At 37.5% G+C, this 21,013-nt stretch overlaps 1 protein-coding gene across 2 annotated transcripts in view; it reads right to left on the reverse strand.

The window, feature by feature from the left end:
* mtss1lb (MTSS I-BAR domain containing 2b) overlaps positions 1 to 21,013 on the reverse strand; it is a 174,227-nt gene that overhangs the window by 42,764 nt on the left and 110,450 nt on the right. For both annotated transcript variants that reach the window (XM_056462010.1, XM_056462009.1), the window contains exon 4: positions 1,525 to 1,609. In XM_056462010.1, coding sequence (XP_056317985.1) covers positions 1,525 to 1,609 — 85 coding nt within the window. The remainder of the gene's footprint in view (positions 1 to 1,524; positions 1,610 to 21,013) is intronic.

The raw sequence follows: 21,013 nt of genomic DNA on the forward strand, positions 1-21,013 counted from the left end.
AGTGCTGAGACATGCGGTACAGGTGAATTGGGTAGGCTAAATTGTCCGCAGTGTATGTGTGTGAATGAGAGTGTATGGTTGTTTCCCAGTGATGGGTTGCAGCTGGAAGGGCATCCGCTGCGTAAAACATATGCTGGATAAGTTGGCGGTTCATTCCACTGTGGTTACCCCAGATTAATAAAGCGACTAAGCCGAAAAGAAAATGAATGAATGAATATCGTATCATTCTTAAAGATGCTTGGCGTATATTTATATTTACTATTAAGTGACTAAAGTTTTAATAATTAATTTTACAGTTAGAGCGAATTTTCTGTATCATAGTACTCATAGTAGTATTATAGTAGACGGTTTCTTAATCGGTGTAAAGAATAACTGGATGTTTCAATTAATTTTGCATCACAAAAGCATTTTGATATTGGTACAGGTGTCAAATCAGCAACATAGTAACTGTTAAAACATGTTCATGACTGCAGAAATGTATTATTCCTTTAAAAAAAAGTCGCATGTTGTGCATTTCTATTATCATACACAAATTGCACTCTAAAAACACAAATTGTAAATCTAAAAATTTCATACCAATAAACGTTTTCTTTGAACCACCAGGTGGCAGTCTTTGCAGATTGTGCAGATTGCATAAGTTTTATTAATATATTTTTTTACTTATAATATATATATATATATATATATATATATATATATATATATATATATATATATATATATATATATATATATATATATATATATATATATATATATATATATAGTTAAAAAATAGATATTTACTATTTTCCCAAGTGTATATAACTACTACTGTATGGAAATATCAGAATTCGGTACATACTTTCAGTATTACCTTTGCTTGAACTGACCTGATCTAATCCTGTATATATGAAACGAGCCTGCTCCCAAGCAGGTTTGAGCAATCAGAACTGTTGCTGTATCAACAACTCTCGAATGAGTTTTAAATAGAACTAAATAATCCTGGCAAATCGTGTCAAATCGTCAATGACCAAATCGAGCTAACAGAGTAATCCACGTATGAAGAACAGACCCCTGGTCATTGCCAAAGCAAACCTAAAAAAATTTAATAATCTATAATTGTTATTTTTAATAAACAGCAAAAAAAGTAAATCATACAAATATAATAAAAAATCTAAATATAAAATGAAATGCAGACTATGCAATTATTATTGTTGTTATTAATGTTATTATTATTATGATTTTTATTATTATTATTATTTTGAATAAAATAAAAATAAAAATATATTTACAAAATAAAATTAAACAATAATTAAAATTAAATAAAAAATAAATTAAATTAAACTAAATACTGTTTTGAAAATAAGCAGAATAAGGTTTTCTAGACAGAGTAAAATAAATACTGAAAAACAGACTCTTCAAAAGAAAAAATCATATGGTAGTGCTCTAGCATGTGTTGCGTATACAATTATCATTTATTTGTGCTGTATGGAAGTTTCTATATAACACATAAAGCATATGACATGAAGAGTGTGGTCATACTTAGTAAAATGGCGTAGTTTCGCCTCAATGCTGCGATGTCTCATACACATGCGGGTCAGCGCTGATCCGATGTCCCTTGTGGCGCCTGCAAAGACACAAATGATGGAAAAACTGTCAGAACAACACTGAAATCACACAACAGAAACACTTACAGTGCATCTAAATGACCAAAACAATATCTAAAGTCCAACATATTTATCATATATAGTATTTTATTCACAAGAGTGTTAAAAACTATTGAGCGAACAAGCATTCAAGCCATTTAAAGAGCAGATAAAGTCGTTTAATTTAACAGACTACATAAAGTGTGTGACTAGTAACCACAGCATAAATTAGGCTATTTTTAGGAGCAGTTTGAAAAAAAGCGCAGGTTGGAAAATCCTGACCCCAGTATTTATAAGAGGCAGTCAGTTTTCTTCCAAAGAAGGTGGCCTGGACAGCCATTACTTTCCTGAAGTGTTTACATGTCAAACTGAATTGTTGAACTGAGATGTCTGTAAGTGTTGCTGCAACTGCACTATAGCCTTTCACATTACTCTGTAGCACATTCAAACTTCAATCTAGGACATTACAAGCTTTATACTATTTGCAAAAGAAAAAAAAAAACGGATGTATTTAATATGACTACCACAAAGAAATGTTTAAAGTCCATTTGAAATTAAAAGTTACAATAGGTGCGTCCCAAATCGCATACTTCTGCACTATTCTACGGCATTAGACTACTTATAAGTAGTGCGTTCACATTGAAAACACATTGAAAATAATAAGTGCACTTTAAATACCCGGATCCTGCACTTATTCAACCGGTAATATGAAGTGTGGAGTGATGGACACTTCATGCACTTAATGGCCGTTGCTTTGCTCATGTAGCGAATAGGGCGAAGCTTTCGGGCACTGATGTTGGATTACTTTATTTATTTAGGATTGTGAAAGCAAAATGTTCCTATGAGAGTGACTATACCGCCTCCCGATGGTGAATGTGAGATTATTCACCAAATTCTCTATTTATTCCACTAATTAGGCAACCGTCAAATGTCATCTGGGAAACGGTCTGAATTTCCATTAAACATCAGTGTTCCATTTGGGATGACACTACATACAGATACTATGCTGTTGAGTGTGTAAGTGCATAAGTGCATAGTGTATAGTGTGGATGCAGCTAATGTTTATTTAGCTAGCTCACATTATTATGTACTTTGTTTTGGTAATCTTCAATGAAAGTCTTCCATAGCAACTGCATATTAATACCAAGGCAAATATTTGACAAGCTTGAAATCATTAGCCAAAAAAGTGTAATGCCAATGCTAACGCAAGTACATGAAGAAGGAGACCAGAGGCGGTTTCGTTTTAATGGAAGTTAATGGAGGAGAGGTGTTACTGCATGTAATAAACAGCTTTTGAGAGGAAATAACTTGTCATTTAATCACACATTTAATCAAGCCTGTTTGCTAATTTTCAATATGTTTACACTAAACAACATGTTCATGGTGAATTAAATGTATATTTTGCTCTAAAAAAATGTCTTTTTTAAAGAGAAGGCAGGGTAGGGATTGCTGCATCAGCTAGGTCTGTCAACTGTAAATGCTGATCAATGACATTAATACAGTTACATGATTGGCTGAGGTGCCTTGTGGAATCCTTAGTCATGATGCTTTTTTTAATAGTGAGTAATTTTAAATTAACAGATTTGAATAAACACAGATTTTGAGAGAATTGTTGAATAGAATTGTTCATAATATAGAATAAAACATAAATAGTTTTTAAAGCTCTGCCCCCTTCTCAATATTCCTCTTTAGTTTGAAGCATCAAGATCTTGAAATAAGTCTCAGCAACAATCTAGCTTCAATCTAGATTCAATCTAGATTCAATCTAGCCACCTTTAAAGTGAAAATGTGCAACCAACAAACTGAATGTGTGATTAAACGAGAATTTACACTATGAACATTAGACGTGTTTGCTTCTATCACTAGCAGATCATGATTTACACCAGGGGTGGGCAAACTCGGTCCTGGAGGGCCGGTGTCCTGCGTAGTTTAGCTTCAACTCTAATCAAACACACCTGAACATGCTAATCAGTGTCTCCAAGATCCCTAATTATCTATAAGCAGGTGTGTTTGAGCAGAGTTGAAGCTAAACTGTGCAGGACACCGGCCCTCCAGGGCCGAGTTTGCCCTCCCCTGATTTACACATCACTACTTTCTGCGTATTATCAGTGTGGGGAAAACCTACATTCCAGCATTAAATCCTGATCTGTGTGACCTCAGATTCTCAGGACCAGGCCAGGGAAGGAGAATCAGCAAGATTAGAGCAGTTCACTATAATCTAGGCCTTACAGGGTTAATCTAGGCCTGAGTCAAAAAGACAAATGTGACCTTGGAGCACAAAACAAGCCATACATGTCAAGTTTTTGCTATTGGAGAATTATAGATCATCTGACTAGTGAAGGTTTCTATTGATGTGTGGTTTATAAGAGTAGGACAATATTTGGCTGATATTTACAACCATTTGAAATCTGAAATCTGAGAGTTTAAAGCAAATCCTCTTTAAAGTTGCCCGAATTAAGCTCTTAGCAAAGCAAATTTATAATCTCAAATCATATTTGAAATTATTTACAGTTGAAAATGTATAAAATAGGTTTATAGAACATGATTTTTATTTGATATTCAAATGATTTGGGATATAATACACAAAGCAATCATTTTGACCCATACATGGTTTTTTTTGGCTATTGATAAAAATATACCTGCGCAACAAGATTAGTTTGTGGTCCAGGGTCATAAATGGCCAAACAAATCAACCCCCAAAACTTCCGTTGTACTTTCATATCTCCTGATTCTGTTCCTAATCATGTTTTCAGCAAGTGTCCATAATGATTTTCCAAGTTATCTTTTGACTCTATAGATAAGAAATTAGTTTTCCATTGAAGATCTCTGTTTTTCTTCTTATATAGTTATAAATTACTATCAAAAACACTCTTTAAAAAAGCAAGCTGCTAAACTATGTTATGATGTTGGTTTGCTGGTCATTTACTTGTTCTTGCTGGTCCTTTGCTGGTCATATTCATATTCATATTCATTACCAGCTTTTGCTTTTTTTATTCAGCTGGGCATTTATAATCCTCACAAATTTATTAAAGGTTAAAGGGCGTCTATTTTAGCCCTTCTTCAAGATTTAAGATAAGTCTTTTGTGTCTCCAGAATGTTTCTGTAAAGTTCTGTTTCTTTTCTGTGTCCGATAAACAGCACAGTGACAGACATGAAGACTGACAGACTTTGCCTTTCTGCAAAGATGAGTCACACACAATGTCAATACAAAGTTCACGTACGCACACACACAGAGACACACACAGACAGCGCGCGGGTTTACCTTTGCACTGTTTTTGCATGGCAAATGTGACAGGTTAATATCCACTGCTGTATGGATATCTGTTATGTTAATGTACGAAATAAACCTGATTTAACGTCCACAAACCGGGATGGAAGCATCTTCCTTTATAATTGTGCTGAGATGATTATATGCGTTACTACGGATACATGTTAATTCACTCAAATTGGTGGGCGGGAAAACCACACTCCTTCGTCACGTTACAGTGGGCCTCAAGATGGACGGGATTTGGATCCTATTTTAACATCAGGAAATTAAAGAAAGAGACTTATTGTCTTTATATCAGCCCAAAATGACTGTGGACACTATAACTACACACAATCCAAACAGCTTACAAAAGATGATTTTCATCATAGGCGCCGTTTAAATAAAGAATTGAAATGTTCAAAACTAGTTCCAGCTCAAAGTATGATGTATAGCCTTCTGAAAAGTCAGGATTTACTTCAATTTAATGTCATAACTCAACATGTCACTTAACACGAGCTCGGAATAGCTTGCATGTTCATTATTCACAGGAGTGATAATGTTGTTGAATAAATATTGAGTAAGACTGACTAACAGAGATGTTTGTCTCCAAAGACTTTGAAGAGTCTCCCTAAAGATCTGAGCTTTAGAAATGCAAGTCTAAAATGTATATTTAATGATGTGCAGGAGCAACTGAAAGAAAAAAAAAAGACATTTCCCAAAGGAAAAAATATTGTGAATTATTCTCAACATGCTACTGTTTTTTCAAAAAATCTTTAACTGAAAGATACAGCAGTGCCAAACATTTTGTCCTTGTACTTAGAGTCAAACACATTCATAGCAAATTTCAGCATTTAACACTATTAAGACACTATTAAGTGCTTCGTTGCTTGGATTTGTTAATAAAATACCCAGATCAGAAAATTTTGCAATACTGAAATCTTGCAACCATAATGAATGTTTAACCACTAATGAGAACAGAAATGTATCATTTGAACAAATAAAGGACTTATAAATGATAAGAAAAACTATAATATACTGTCAAATATACAAACCTTTATATAAAAATATGTCAAATATTTTATAAATGACCACTGATGAATCTGCACATGCATTTGATGTCCCCTTTATATACACTGCTCGGCATAATTGAGTACACCCCCTTTTGAAAAAGAATATTTGTATCCATTTCTCAGTGAATACATGTATTTTGGTGCATTTAAACAAAACAGATTTCCTAAACAGATATATTTATTAAACTAATATTGTAGTCACCAAACATATTTAGAAATAGAAAGATAACACAATTAAATTCAAGCAAAATATTACAAAAATATATTACAAACTGCAAAATTTTAACTAAATTCTTCCTCATATATTGAAAATTAAATTTGTATTTAATATTTTTCTATAACATATAAATTTGGGTGTGCTAGTTTCTGGACCGTTATCGTAAGTTATTTTGTTAGATAAGCTCCAGATTTGGCTTCAGTACTGACTAATCTAATGTATATGCACAAATATAATATTGTACAGCTTCCTTTATTAAAAAATATGAACTTAAAAGAGAGATTTGTGAGAGGTGTACTCATATATGCTGAGCACTGTATTTTTACTACACACTTGAAATAACTCGCACACATGAAATATTTCGTAAATATTCATAACATAACATGTGAATGGGTCAATTAATCTACTGTGTATTGTTAAAAACAGTGAGCTTTTAAAAGTAGATGACCAAAAGCATTCGATTTTCAAATCTATAAACACAAACAGGAAATACACAGAACAAGCAGACAGCTTTAACATGCTTTCACTATATGGTGTCTATTATGCATTGCCATTTTGTGGTAATGTGTTCTCTAACACAGATTTTCTGCGTGGCTGCTCTTAGGACATCGACTTAAACATGCATGTATGCATACCGGCATACACACTCGCACGCACACACATACACAGAAGAGTACACATGCATGCAAACAGCGTTTCTCCAATGAGAGTCTCCAGAGTTGCTCCATTCATAATTAACACATTCCTGCCTCGTGCCTGCTGTTCTACCCAGCAACCATTCATTAATCCATCCCACAAACGCACACAGCAGAGTGAGATGATACAGTGTCTGATGTCAAAGTGCCATCGTACCTTAAGATAGTGAGAGAAAATCGTGAAAGACAGAGAGGAGTGAGAAAGCGTGAGAACGAAAAAGGAGCGAGGTGTTCTTCACACATTTTAATTGCTACTGAAATTAGACTTTCTTGAGGGAAGCCAATGCATTAACAAGCACTGGTGACGTATGTGGTGCTATTGTCCAATCATTTCACTCATATAAACCTCACCCCTTTCTTCTAGTTGTCACTTGCAGACCTGTTTCCATTCAGTCAATGGAGTATTCCTGACCTACATTTCCATCTTTTCAAGTAATCTACTTTCCTTGGATAAACATTATTAAATTACTTGCATTTACTCAACATTATCATAAATTTTGCAGTCTCGCACACAGTGGAAAATGTGTATACAGTATAGCTTACAAAAGTAAAATAGTATACACATATATAATTAAAGAAAGTGCTGATGTCAATAGTCATGTGGTATATAATTTCATTTGTCAATTCATACAGTGCTCAGCATATGTAAGTACACCCCTGACAAATCTCTCTTTTAAGTTCATATTTTTAATAGGAAGCTACAATATTCTATTTGTGCATATACATTAAATTAGTCAGTACTGAAGCCAAATCTGGAGCTTATCTAACAAAATAACTTACGATAACGGTCCAGAAACAAGTACAGCCAAATTTATTTGTTATAGAAAGAAATTAAATACAAATTTAAAAGAGAGGAAAAATCGAGAGAAGCAAAAAAAAAAATGAAGAATTTAGTTAAAATTTGGTAGGTTGTAATTTATTTTTGTAATATTTTGCTTGAATTTAATTGTGTTATCTTTTAATAAATATCTTTGGTGACTAAAATATTATTTAAATAAATATATCTGTTTAATAAATCTGTTTTGTTGAAATTCACCAAAATACATTGCCTATATTCACTGAGAAATGGAGGAAAATATTCATTTTCAAAATGGGCTGTACTCAATTATTCTGAGCACTGTATATACAGTTGAAGTCAGAATTATTAGCCCCCATTTGAAATTTTTTTCTTTTTTAAATATTTCTCAAATGATGTTTGACAGTGCAAGGAAATTTTCACAGAATGTCTGATCATTTTTTTTCAGGAGAAAGTCTTATTGGTTTTATTTCGGCTAGAATAAAAGCAGTTTTTAATTTTTATGAACCATTTTAAGGTCAAAATTTTTAGCCTTTTTAAGCTCTTTTTTTGATAGTCTACAGAACAAACCATCATTATACAATAACTTGCCTAATTACCCTAACCTGCCTAGTTAACCTAATTAACCTAGTTAAGCCTTTAAATGTCACTTTAAGCTGTATAGAAGTGTCCTGAAAAATATCTAGTCAAATATTATTTACTGTCATCATGGCAAAGATAAAATAAATCCGTTATTAGAAATAAGTTATTAAAACTATTATAAATAGAAATGTGTGGAAAAAATCTTCTTTCCGTTACACAGAAATTGGGAGAAAAAATAAACAGGAGAGCTAATAATTCAGGGGGGCTAATAATTCTGACTTTAACTGTAAACATTCAAAGATTTTTCACCTTTTTTCAAATAATCCACTTCTTTTGAATGTGTATCAGGGGGCATATAATGAAAAGTGTTTGTGCTATAATTGGGTCCCTGGTGCATCTACCAACCCAGAAAATGTGAAAGGACAATTAAGTAACTGTAAACTTTGTTTGAGAAAGCCTATTTTTGCAAGAATGTGAAAAAACGAATCAATCAAATTTAGCTCTAGCTAATGTGGCTAACGTTACCATTGTCTCATATTACATTCATAGAGAATACAACTGTGTTTTGTTTGGTTTTTTCATAAAAATACTTAATGTCAACGAAATTCATATACTCACTTTTATTATGCATGTTATGAGAAGGTGACACTTTTTCTGTAATGTTTCTGTAAAGACAAGGGAATTGTACTAATATTTTAATGAAACTTTCAAGACACTGATACAATTTTTGTGTGTGATTATCATGGACAGTTCAAACTAATGTGCAAAATTTCAGTCACAGAAGCATCATTTAAAGCAAAAACAAAAAAGTTTGAAGTACAGTTAATAGATTAGATTAGATTAGATTCAACTTTATTGTCATTACACATGTACAAGTACAAGGCAACGAAATGCAGTGTAAAACATGACTAGACAATCACAAAGGAATTGTTCAACAAATACAGTAGGATTCGATAGTGGGTTCCATTTCACTTTTCTTGGTTTTTAACTGGCAAACTTTTGAGTGCTGTAGTGGAAGAGGTTAAACAAAAGTGAATAAAGCGTACATGATAAATACACAATGAAAAAAAAAAAAAAACATGAGGGAATTTTCTTCTTCTGCACAACAAGCTAGTGCCAAAAGTGGAACGTCGAACAGTGCCAGTGTGTACCAGGGTATTTCTGTATTTCATTAACTGCCATCTAATATTAGGGAGGAAATCTCTTTGGCATTAATGACAGTAAATGTCTCAGAAAATACTATAGATAAGCACAAGTGATACATTTCTTAAAGACTTAATCTGCTACTGTAATTTCTGCCAATTTGGCACTGAGATATTTGCATGTTTTGTTGTTTCTGGAGTGTCAGAATAGTGTGCAAAGTCTCTGCTATCTTCGGGAAAGCAGCAACTCATTTGCATTTAATCCGTTCATGCATGAGTTTTAAATACTCCAGCTGACCCTGTTTTTTTTTGTTTTGTTTTTACCGTTACTTAGAATCCATTGTGTGGTAAAGTTCCCATGGCGACGCGTCAAGTTTGTCACCTGACCCACCAGCCCCAATGATCTATTTATATATCATATTTTGTTTCTTTTTGCCCATTTCTGTAAATATTGACTAATGTTCTTATTATATTGTGAAATTTAATTTTCTGATACTCAGATTCTAAAATATTTGCTATTTTAACACATATATAGGGATACAGCTGCGATACTCAATATAGCATAATACAGCTGCTATACTCAATACAGCATAATTTTTGTGACACTGTACACAAATAACGTTTCCGTGAGGTTTGGGTTTAGGGTTAAGGTAGGGGTAGATGCTAATAAAAGACAATTAATGCGTAATCTAATAAATAATATAAATACTTCTCATTAACTTTCGATCGCAGCTGTATCCCTTCTATTAACAACAGCAGGAGAGATCCGAGTTGCTGGATAAATTGTGATTTATAACAAGCGCTATGCACCTCTTTCCGTGCCTCAGCGCATGCCGTCAGATTTTAATTTGAGCAGTTGATGACGTGCGCTCTAAACATTCTAATCACACTGGTGTGATTATACGCATCAGGGACCAGCCAGGGCTGATCACACCGGTGTGATTGTACGTGTTCACCAAAACCGTGTGTCTATTCTAACACTCAAACAGTGACAACTTTGACAAATTACAATAAATGATCTGTGGGGATCTTAAGCTGAAACTTCAACCCATAATGGGCACACTAGAGATTTATTAAAAATCATACATAATATTTCCCCAATACTTGCTATGTTCTCCAATTGCGTGCCTATGGCAAACCTTTTTATAGAAACCATGATGTGTGTGCAAATGTGTGTGCTGGCCACTTGAGATGTCCATCCCAGCATGTGCTCTGGAGTGGTGTAGTGCTGTTAGTGCAGTAATCTGTACAGAGTGGCAGTATTCACACAGTGCTGTCGCCTCCATCTGTTACAGCAGCCTGTGTTTACTGTTGGTCTCATTGCTAAGACCCACACGGCCACGCTAGCCCCCATATATTGATTTTTCACATGCCATTTAGTCACCTCTATGTGAAAATGACCATCCAGAGAAAGATGAGATTAAGGAAAGCAGAAAAAGAGGACAAACCCACTGAAAAGTATAAAAATGTGAATGAAATCATACCTAATCACTCTCTCAGTGTAATCAAAACTTTACTATAACTGAGATTTTACCAAACACACCATCAAAACAATTCAAATATAAATCTTATATTGCATACATACAATAAAACACTACTATAATTGTTGTATCATATACTATAAATGTGCTCATGATGAGTAAAAAAACAAATCTCAAAAAGTTAATAAAATATGACCCCAAACTTTTGAGTAGTGTATACAGAAAGAGAGAATATATATATATATTAATGGATTGTCTTGTTTAATAAACTGTATTGACTATATTCATTGATTAATGATTGATTAATTAACTGTTTTAAATGCTGTATGTACTTGTAATTTTCTACCAGAACATGATGTTATGAAGCGGACAGGAGACAGAGGTAAGGAAACGTTAGGGTGTTTATTAAATGACAACAAGGAGCACATGAAGGATAGCCAGGAGGATCAGGAATGATGTTGGGGTCTTTTCCTCCGTGGCTGGGTAACAGGAATACACGAGGATGGACAGCACACACCAGATACAGCTGACAGAGGATGACACAGACTTGGAAGGACTGGAAGACAGGACGATTCGGGAGGACCAGGAAGACTAGGAGGAATACAAAGAGAACAGGTAAGTAAATCGTTTGTTTTAGCTGAGGATGACTACGCTGAGTGGTCGCTCAGTTGTCCGCTTTCGTCGAGACGAGCCCGGACAATGAGCGACTGGAGTGCTGTGCTTTTATCTGGTGCTCGTGAATGTGATGCAGCTGTGTGCTCATTAGAAGTCAGGTGATGGTGATCTTCGTGAGTGGGGGTCGTGAGAGCCTGACCAATCCATGACAGTACCCCCCTCCCCAGGGCCCGCTCCTGAGGGCCGACACCTCCGACGCCGTGGTGGTCTCCCTCTGCCTCTAGGCGCTGGGAACTCAGGGTGGCTCTCATGAAACTCCACCATGAGACTAGGATCGAGAATATCAGCTCTGGGAACCCATGTCCTTTCTTCGGGGCCGTACCCTTCCCAGTCCACCAGGTACTCCAACTGGCCACCACGACGTCGGGAACGCAAGATCTCCTTCACTGCGTAGACGGCTCCTTCTTCTAGGAGCAGTGGAGGAGGGGGTTCCTCTTCGTGGTCAGGCTCTGTGGAGGGAAGAACAGGATCGTGATAGGGTTTCAGGAGTGATACGTGGAATGTAGGGTGAATACGGTAGTGAGAGGGTAATTGTAGTTTGTAGGTGACGGGGTTAACCTGTTCCACGATGGTGAAGGGACCAACAAATCGGGGACTTAACTTGCGAGAGGGCAGTCGCATGCGTATGTCCCGGGTGGATAGCCACACCTTTTGTCCGGGTGTGTATCTGGGTTCTTCAGACCTTCTCCTATCGGCGGTTACCTTGCTTCGACGGACTGCCCTCTGCAGATGTTGATGAGCCTCGTCCCAGACTCTCTCGCTCTCCCGGAACCAGTGATCCACTGCGGGGACATCAGATGGTTCGCCATCCCAGGGAAAGAGCGGTGGTTGGAAGCCCAGGACGCACTGGAATGGCGTGAGTCCGGTGGAGGGTTGCCGCAGTGAATTTTGGGCATATTCTGCCCAGCCCAAATACTGGCTCCAGGAGTTCTGGTGACCACTGCAGAAGGTCCTCAGGAACCGTCCCACCTCCTGAATCTTCCTCTCTGTCTGCCCGTTGGTTTGGGGATGATATCCAGAAGAGAGGCTGACGGCCACACCTAGGAGCTTGAAGAAGGCTTTCCATAGACGTGAGATGAACTGTGGACCTCTGTCCGACACAATATCTTCTGGAATACCAAATGACCTGAAGACTTGATTAAAGATATTGTCGGCAGTTTCAAAGGCTGTGGGAAGACCTTTCAGAGGGATTAGTTTGACAAACTTTGAGAATCTATCTACTATGACTAGAATACAGGTATTACCTTCTGACGAAGGGAGGTCAGTGATAAAGTCCACTCCTAGGTGTGACCAGGGACGGTTCGGAATCGGCAAGGGATGGAGCTTTCCAGCGGGTAGATGACGTGGGCTCTTGGATTGGGCACAGTCCTTACAGCCCTGAACATATTGCCTCACATCCCTTGCCATGTTTGGCCACCAGAATCGTTGGGATACTAGCGAGAGAGTATTGTTGATCCCTGGATGTCCAGTGCCTAGCGAGGTATGTAAGGAGTGGATCAGATCTACCCGGTGTTCAGGTGGTATGAACTGCCGATGAGGAGGGCATCCCGGCGGAGCAGGGGCTTCCGGAGTGGCAACGACTGGAGGAGCGTTCCAGGTGATCGGACAAATGGAGATGTGTTCGGGAAGAATCTTCGTTGGGAGTTCTTCATGATCGTGATGCTCGTGTAAACGAGAGAGAGCGTCTGCTCTTAGATTCTTGGGTCCTGGACGATAGGAAATGGAGAAATCAAAACGTGAGAAGAAAAGTGACCATCTGGCTTGACGTGGACATAGTCTCTTGGCCTCTTTGATGTATTGGAGGTTTTTGTGATCTGTGATCACCTGGAACGGATGTTTGGCTCCCTCCAACCAGTGACGCCACTCCTCCAAGGCTAGCTTGATTGCTAGAAGCTCCCTGTCTCCTATGCTGTAATTCTGCTCCGCCGGGCTCAACTTCCGAGAGAAATAGGCACAGGGATGCAGTCGGGGCGGTGTATCATGATGTTGAGATAATACTGCCCCGACGCCGGTGGTGGATGCGTCCACTTCCACCACGAAAGGAAGATTTGGGTCAGGATGAGTCAGGAGTGGGGCCCTTGTGAACTCCTTCTTAAGAAGGCGGAAGGCTGCGGCTGCTTCTTTGGTCCACTCCAGTCCTTTGGGTTTACCCTTGAGGAGATTAGTGAGAGGTGATGTAATCCTGCTGTAGTCCTTGATAAACCGTCTATAAAAGTTAGCAAACCCAAGAAACCTCTGGAGCTCCTTAATGGAAGTGGGTTCTGACCAGGATAGAACAGCCTCAATTTTCTTCCCATCCATACGTATACCGGTTTGGTCAATGATGTATCCCAAGAAATGAATCGACTTCTGGTGGAATGAGCATTTCTCCGCTTTGAGGTAGAGGTGATGTTCTCTCAATGTGTGTAGGACCTCCGCAACGTGTTGGCGATGTTCGGCCTCACTCCGGGAGTAAATGAGGATGTCATCTATGTACACTATTACACAGTGGTGAAGAAACTCCCGGAGGACTTCATGAATGAAGTTTGGAATACGGAGGGGGCGTTGACCAGACCGTAAGGCATGACCTCATATTCATAGTGGCCAGTAGGGGTCACGAATGCTGTCTTCCATTGGTCCCCCTCACGTATTCTTATCAGATTATACGCGCTGCGGAGGTCCAATTTAGTGAAGACTTTAGCTTCTCGGAGCTGTTCCAAAGCGGCTGGTACCAGAGGAAGGGGATATCGGTATTTTACTGTACCGTTATTTAGGACCCTGTAGTCGATGCATGGACGCAGCCCTCCGTCCTTCTTGGCCACAAAGAAGAAGCTTGAGGCGGCTGGTGATTTTGAGTGACGTATGTACCCCTGACTCAGAGCCTCCCTTATGTAATCTTCCATTGCCTGATTCTCTGGAAGCGAGAGCGGGTAGATCCTACCTCTTGGCAACTGGGCATCTGGAACTAGGTCGATCGCGCAGTCCCATGGCCGATGCGGCGGTAGCTGGGAAGCTCTCTTGGGGCAGAAGACATCATGAAAGGAGCTGTACTCCTTAGGAATGTGGATAGACTGCTTCTCAGGAGGGCTCTCGACCGATGTTGCAAACAAAGAAATGGGGTTCCGACCTTGAAGAGGGAGATTTGGAAAACAGGCAGGTGTACATCCAGATCCCCATTTCTTTATCTCTCCTGTGCCCCAAGAGATGATGGGATCGTGCTTCACCAGCCACGGGCGCCCTAGAATGATGTCCATATTGCACCCTCCAGAACCAGAAATTGAATCCTCTCTTGATGTAACAACCCCACTTGAAGAAGGATGTCTTCGCATTGTCGATGGATACGGGTCGAAGATCGAGTGCACTGGGTTATCGGTTGTATCTGGTATATATGCGAGGACGCCTCAGTACGGAGGTGGAGTTGACGACAGAGGGATTGGGAGATGAAGTTCCCTGCTGACCCGGAGTCGATGAGGGCTGTGACAAGGAGAGAAATAGAGGCAGTAGTTATTTGTACGGTGGTAGTAAGTGGTTTACATTGTTCAATATTCGTACTGAATACACTCACTGAAGTCCGAATGGGACGAAGGGGACACTCCATACGGGTGTGTCCACTGACACCGCAGTATAGACACAGACCCCGGGTCAGCCTCCTCTGTCGTTCCGCTGATGTCAGTCTTCCAGACTCTATTATCATGGGTTCTGGTTCTGGAGAGGCTGTTGACTCAGGCGATTGGAGGAGTGCAGACGAGGGGGTGATGGTGTCCTGTTGATAGGAACGGAGACGATCGGAACATCGGAGAGAATGTTGGATGAATCTCTCCAGACCCATTGTATCATCTAATGTGGCCAGTTGGATTCGGAGAGTGGGTTCCAAGCCGAGCCGGTACGTGGTCAACAACGATCTCTCATTCCATCCACTTGCAGCTGCTAGAGTGCGAAACCGGAGAGCATATTCCTGTGTAGATAGAGTACCTTGCTTTAGATGATACAGCTGCTCTCCAGCGGCTACTTCCCCATCAGAACGTCCAAACACCTCTTTGAAATACTCCGTGAAGGTAGTGATGGAATTCATGACCGGCCCGGCTTGGTTCCAGATCGTCTCAGCCCATTTAAGTGCAGGTCCAGAGAGTAGAGATACGATGTAGGCGATCTTCGACTTATCTGTGGGATATAGAGAAGGTTGCATTTCGAATATGAGGGAACATTGTAACAGAAAACCATTGCACTCCCCCGCTCCGCCTGAGTAGGGCGCTGGTCGGGCCATGGACTGGAAGGAAGGGCCGAAGAAGAAACTGTGGAGGCGGAAGTGCTCGGTGCTGGTGGTGCGTTGGAAAGTGGAGCTGGTGGCTGTAGAATCCGCTTCAACTGTCCACCAGCTCTTGAAGGTGATCGGGGGTGCTCATGTTGTCGTCGTTATGGGTCCGGGCTTCTGTTATGAAGCGGACAGGAGACAGAGGTAAGGAAACGTTAGGGTGTTTATTAAATGACAACAAGGAGCACATGAAGGATAGCCAGGAGGATCAGGAATGATGTTGGGGTCTTTTCCTCCGTGGCTGGGTAACAGGAATACACGAGGATGGACAGCACACACCAGATACAGCTGACAGAGGATGACACAGACTTGGAAGGACTGGAAGACAGGACGATTCGGGAGGACCAGGAAGACTAGGAGGAATACAAAGAGAACAGGTAAGTAAATCGTTTGTTTTAGCTGAGGATGACTACGCTGAGTGGTCGCTCAGTTGTCCGCTTTCGTCGAGACGAGCCCGGACAATGAGCGACTGGAGTGCTGTGCTTTTATCTGGTGCTCGTGAATGTGATGCAGCTGTGTGCTCATTAGAAGTCAGGTGATGGTGATCTTCGTGAGTGGGGGTCGTGAGAGCCTGACCAATCCATGACACATGATATATATCACATGATATATATCACATATATATATATATATATATATATATATATATATATATATCTATATATATATATATATATATATATATAATTATATATATATATATATATATATATATATATATAGATATATATATATATATATATATATATATATATATATATATATATATATATATCATGTTCTGGTAGAAAATTACAAGTACATACAGCATTTCAACACAGTTAATGAATCAATCATTAATCAATGAATATAGTCAATACAGTTTATTAACAAGACAATCCATTAATCATGATTATTTTTTAAGGATGGAACATATTAATATAATATAATATAATATAATATAATAATATAATATAATAATATAATATAATATAATATAATATAATATAATATAATATAATATAATATAATCTGTTTTATACAAGTTTTTTTTATTTTATTAATAAAAATAGTACAGTGTATAGTTTTTATATTTCTGTATTTTTGCCACATTTATACAATACAATACATACAATACAATACAATACAATACAAATATAATATAATATAATATAATATAATATAATATAATATAATATAATACAATACAATATAATCTGTTTTTATACAGGTTTTTTATTTCATTTTATTTTATTCAAAAAATAGTACAGTGTATAGTTTTCATAGTTCTGTATTTTTGCCACATTTATATATAAAAAACTTGGTATGAACAATTGTTTTAAGAAGTTTAAAAATAGGTAATAGGTAATAGGTAATACATAAATAATAAAAAAAATAGGTTCAGCGTTGCTTCTATTAGTATGCAGCTCTTCAGTGTTGATGCTTTAACTCATAGATATCTGACCTCAACATACTGAATCCAAAAAGATTTACTGTAGAAATTTGAAAGAGTTTACCAAAAATAAAGAGTTTCAAAGCACTGAAAAGCAATCTACACTTATTTTTGCCTTGATTTTGTTTGAAATGACATGACAACAGTACTGATGGCACACCAAGACCTGGGCAGTAAAATTGGTATCGGTATTTATTGACCGAATAGCATGATAAAAACAAAGTTTGGTATAAAGTAAAAAGCTTTTAATTTTATTCAAATGTGGCTGCTGAGCACGTGCCTTGGAATCAATGCAAAATTTTGTTAAAATATTTTTGTTTGTGACTATTAAAACTATTTGCCTTGGTAATGTTGGTAAATTAAAGTGGTTAGAAAAATCCTAATATACATAAATGGATTGTTAAAAAGCATTCAATACTTAAGGATAGAGAATGATATGAAACATGTTTTGGTGATAAATTAACACCCTAACCATCACTGACCATAACAAAAACACAGATCCTCCATCTGTACACTCCATATACACCTATTCAAGATCAGAATGTGTTTTCTTGCAGACCAGTACCAGAAAAAAAACACACGTTTCTGTGTCAACATGTACTTTCTGATCAGTTTCCATCATTCGACATCTGAGACAAAAATGGATGAGATCTGCCTGTTGGGAATTCCTTCTGTGGCTTCCAAACTTAATTGAATAGAGTAACTGGATAAACAGGGCCATTTACTTGGCTGACGATCAGCAGAGAGACATACAGAGCACTTACACAACAGAGAGAGAGAGAGAGAGAGAGAGAGAGAGAGAGAGAGAGAGAGAGAGAGAGAGAGAGAGAGAGAGAGTCTATAATGATAAGTTGAGCTCTTAGAAAAAGCTGGTCTACAGGTGCATTTACTCACCATTATCAATGTTGATTTTGCCATCTCATTGTACACAAATAAAACCTGAAGATGGTAGCAATGGACATATATAATAATAAACTTTTAGCATTAAGATATAATAATAATAATTCCTCACATTTATATAGTGCTTATTTTTGATACTCAAAAGGCTTTACACATTGGGGAATCTCCTCATCCACCACCAGTGAGTAGCATCCACCTAGATACGACGGCAGTCATACTGTGCCAGACCACCACACACCAGCTGATTGGTGGGGAGGAGACAGTGATAAGCCAATTATGATAAGGGGAGGGTTAGGAGGCCATGACGAACAGAGGCCAGTGGGCAAATTTGGCCAGGATGCTGGGGTTAAACCCCTCGTATTTGTGAACACAATTCCTTGTATGTGTGAACATACCTGGTAATATAGCTCTTTCTGATTTCTGATTCTGATTCTACTCTTTTTTTGAAGGACATCTTGGTATTTTTAATGACCACAGAGAGTCAGGAACTCAGTTTAACGTCCGAATGACGGCGCTCACTGAGCAGTATTGTGTCCCCTTCACTATACTGGGGCGTTAGGAAACCACACAGACTGCAGGTTGAGTGCGCCCTGCTGGCCTCACGTACACCACTTCCAGCAGCAACCTAACTTTCCCATGTGGTCTCCCATCCAGGTACTGACCGGGCACAGACCTGCTTACAGTAGCTTCAGTGGGCGACCATGTGAGAGTTGCAGAGAGCTAGCTGCCGGCTGACAATATGGCTGACAAGATGAAAATAGAATAGTAATTCTTAGTTAAAAGGATGCTGCATGCACTGAAAAAAATTATTCACTGGATTTAGTATTTTGTTTAAGGTAAGTGGTTTCAGACTATTTATATAGGCAATTGATTTTTAACAAAGTAAATTTAGTAATGTTCAACCTAATTTGTTTGTTTAAATTCAGCCCATATAAATTGCCTTAAAAATGTAGTAAATCCAATGAATCATTTTATCCAATGAATCAATGAATACCAGGGACGTTAATAGATGTAAAGCTCTACTAGGGCACAGCTCCCCCTCCAAAAAATAAAAAAATAAATAAGAATAATAATTATATATATATATATATATATATATATATATATATATATATATATATATATATATATATATATATATATATATATATATATATATATATATATATATATATAATAATTATAAATAAATAACAGTATTATTGTTTTTATACAATTATTATTCTAAATAAATAACCTAAATTAATCCTAAATGTAATTGGGAAACAATCAAAAGACAAAACTGGACTGATGCTAAGATATTTAAAAAAATCTTTTCCATAAATATGAATTTTATTACAATGAAATTCTATAGACAATTCTATTCAAATTCTATTCAATTAAAAAAAAGATGTTTTATAGAATTATCCGTTGAGTGTTGTCTTAGACCCGACTCATGGCCGAGAATTAGGTTTATTAAGTCTTACCTCCCTGACTCATCATCCCTCTTTTTTTGCTTTATACAAAAAAAATCACCATCATACTATTTAAACTTTGTTTTGTCGACTTGCAAAACTCACTGGGTGCCGACACCTCTGTATAAAAGACTGTTACGCTGGCTATTTTTCGGTGTGCATGTTCACTACCGGGACTTACACTGAGAGCAGGAGCGGTGCGCGCCCCAGTAAATGGGGTCTAGCGACAACCCTGATGAATACCATAAGCAAATTCATCCTTCAATTCACATAAAAAACATGTTTTATCATTCGGTCCAATAAACAATATTGGCACTACTGCATTGGTTGCACCATACTGCACTGGTCCACCACTTGATGCTCAATGTAAAAAGGTCATCAGAAGCAGAGTGCAGTAATGAATGGAAACACAACCTTGTAGAAGAGAATGACGAGCGAGTGTTTTCACTCTCTGAATGGGCACCGTAGAGCCTCGCTGCTGTTTCCAGGGCAACAGATGGTGGATGAGACATGTGGAGCAGTGCAGGTCTCTGGACTGATAGACAGACAGGCCCGGGAGTGGTGCAAAAATCAATCAGTCTGCGCAGAATGACAGGACAGATGACAGGGCACTGAACTGCTCTTCAGGACTCATGCCTTCCTGTTTCCATTTTTTGCACATTTGCAAGATACAATTAGACACATTAATGGAGAGAAATATATTTAACAAAAGTAATTTAACAATATTTTGTGATTCATGGGTGTTTTCAAGTTTTGTTAATTTTAAAAATGAATTATGGGTCTAGATATCTGTGATGTTTTAAAGATTTAACAACGGGATTTCTTTGCCATTTGTAGCTGTCTGGGTTGGCGATGTAAATTATAGTATAAAAAAAAGTAATAAGATGCCAGGATCTGTTTTTACTTTTTTTTTGTTACAAATTTGATATTATTTGAGGCCTTGAGATTAAAAACCATATTTTCAAATTTTGAGCAATACGATTTTTTTCCATTTGGATTGTGACCATTTAAAATATTTTTATTTTACTTTTGACAACAAAAGCTTCTCAATTCTGAGGAGATAACATTCTTCAGTGTCAGTGTTACAAATCTTAAGTTATTGTGATTTATATTTCGCAAATGTGGAAGAATGGTATATGTCCTGTTAGTGTATAACTCCAATTCATCATATCACTTTAAACCACTAAAGATCTGATTCCTTTATCTTCCTTTAAGACAGTATCAAAAATGTAAGATTAATATTAAGCATTTCTGTCAAGTTTATCATTATTATTATTATTATTTAAAAACAGAAAACACAGTATGAACAATGTACAATACATAGTGTTACAAAATTTATTTTGAAAGGTTAACTGTTTCTGCGTTGTTTAGCACTCCTCAGTTCGTTCAGATATATACAGTAT

The sequence above is a fragment of the Danio aesculapii genome, chromosome 7, assembly GCF_903798145.1.
Source record: "Danio aesculapii chromosome 7, fDanAes4.1, whole genome shotgun sequence".
NCBI lineage: Eukaryota > Metazoa > Chordata > Actinopteri > Cypriniformes > Danionidae > Danio > Danio aesculapii.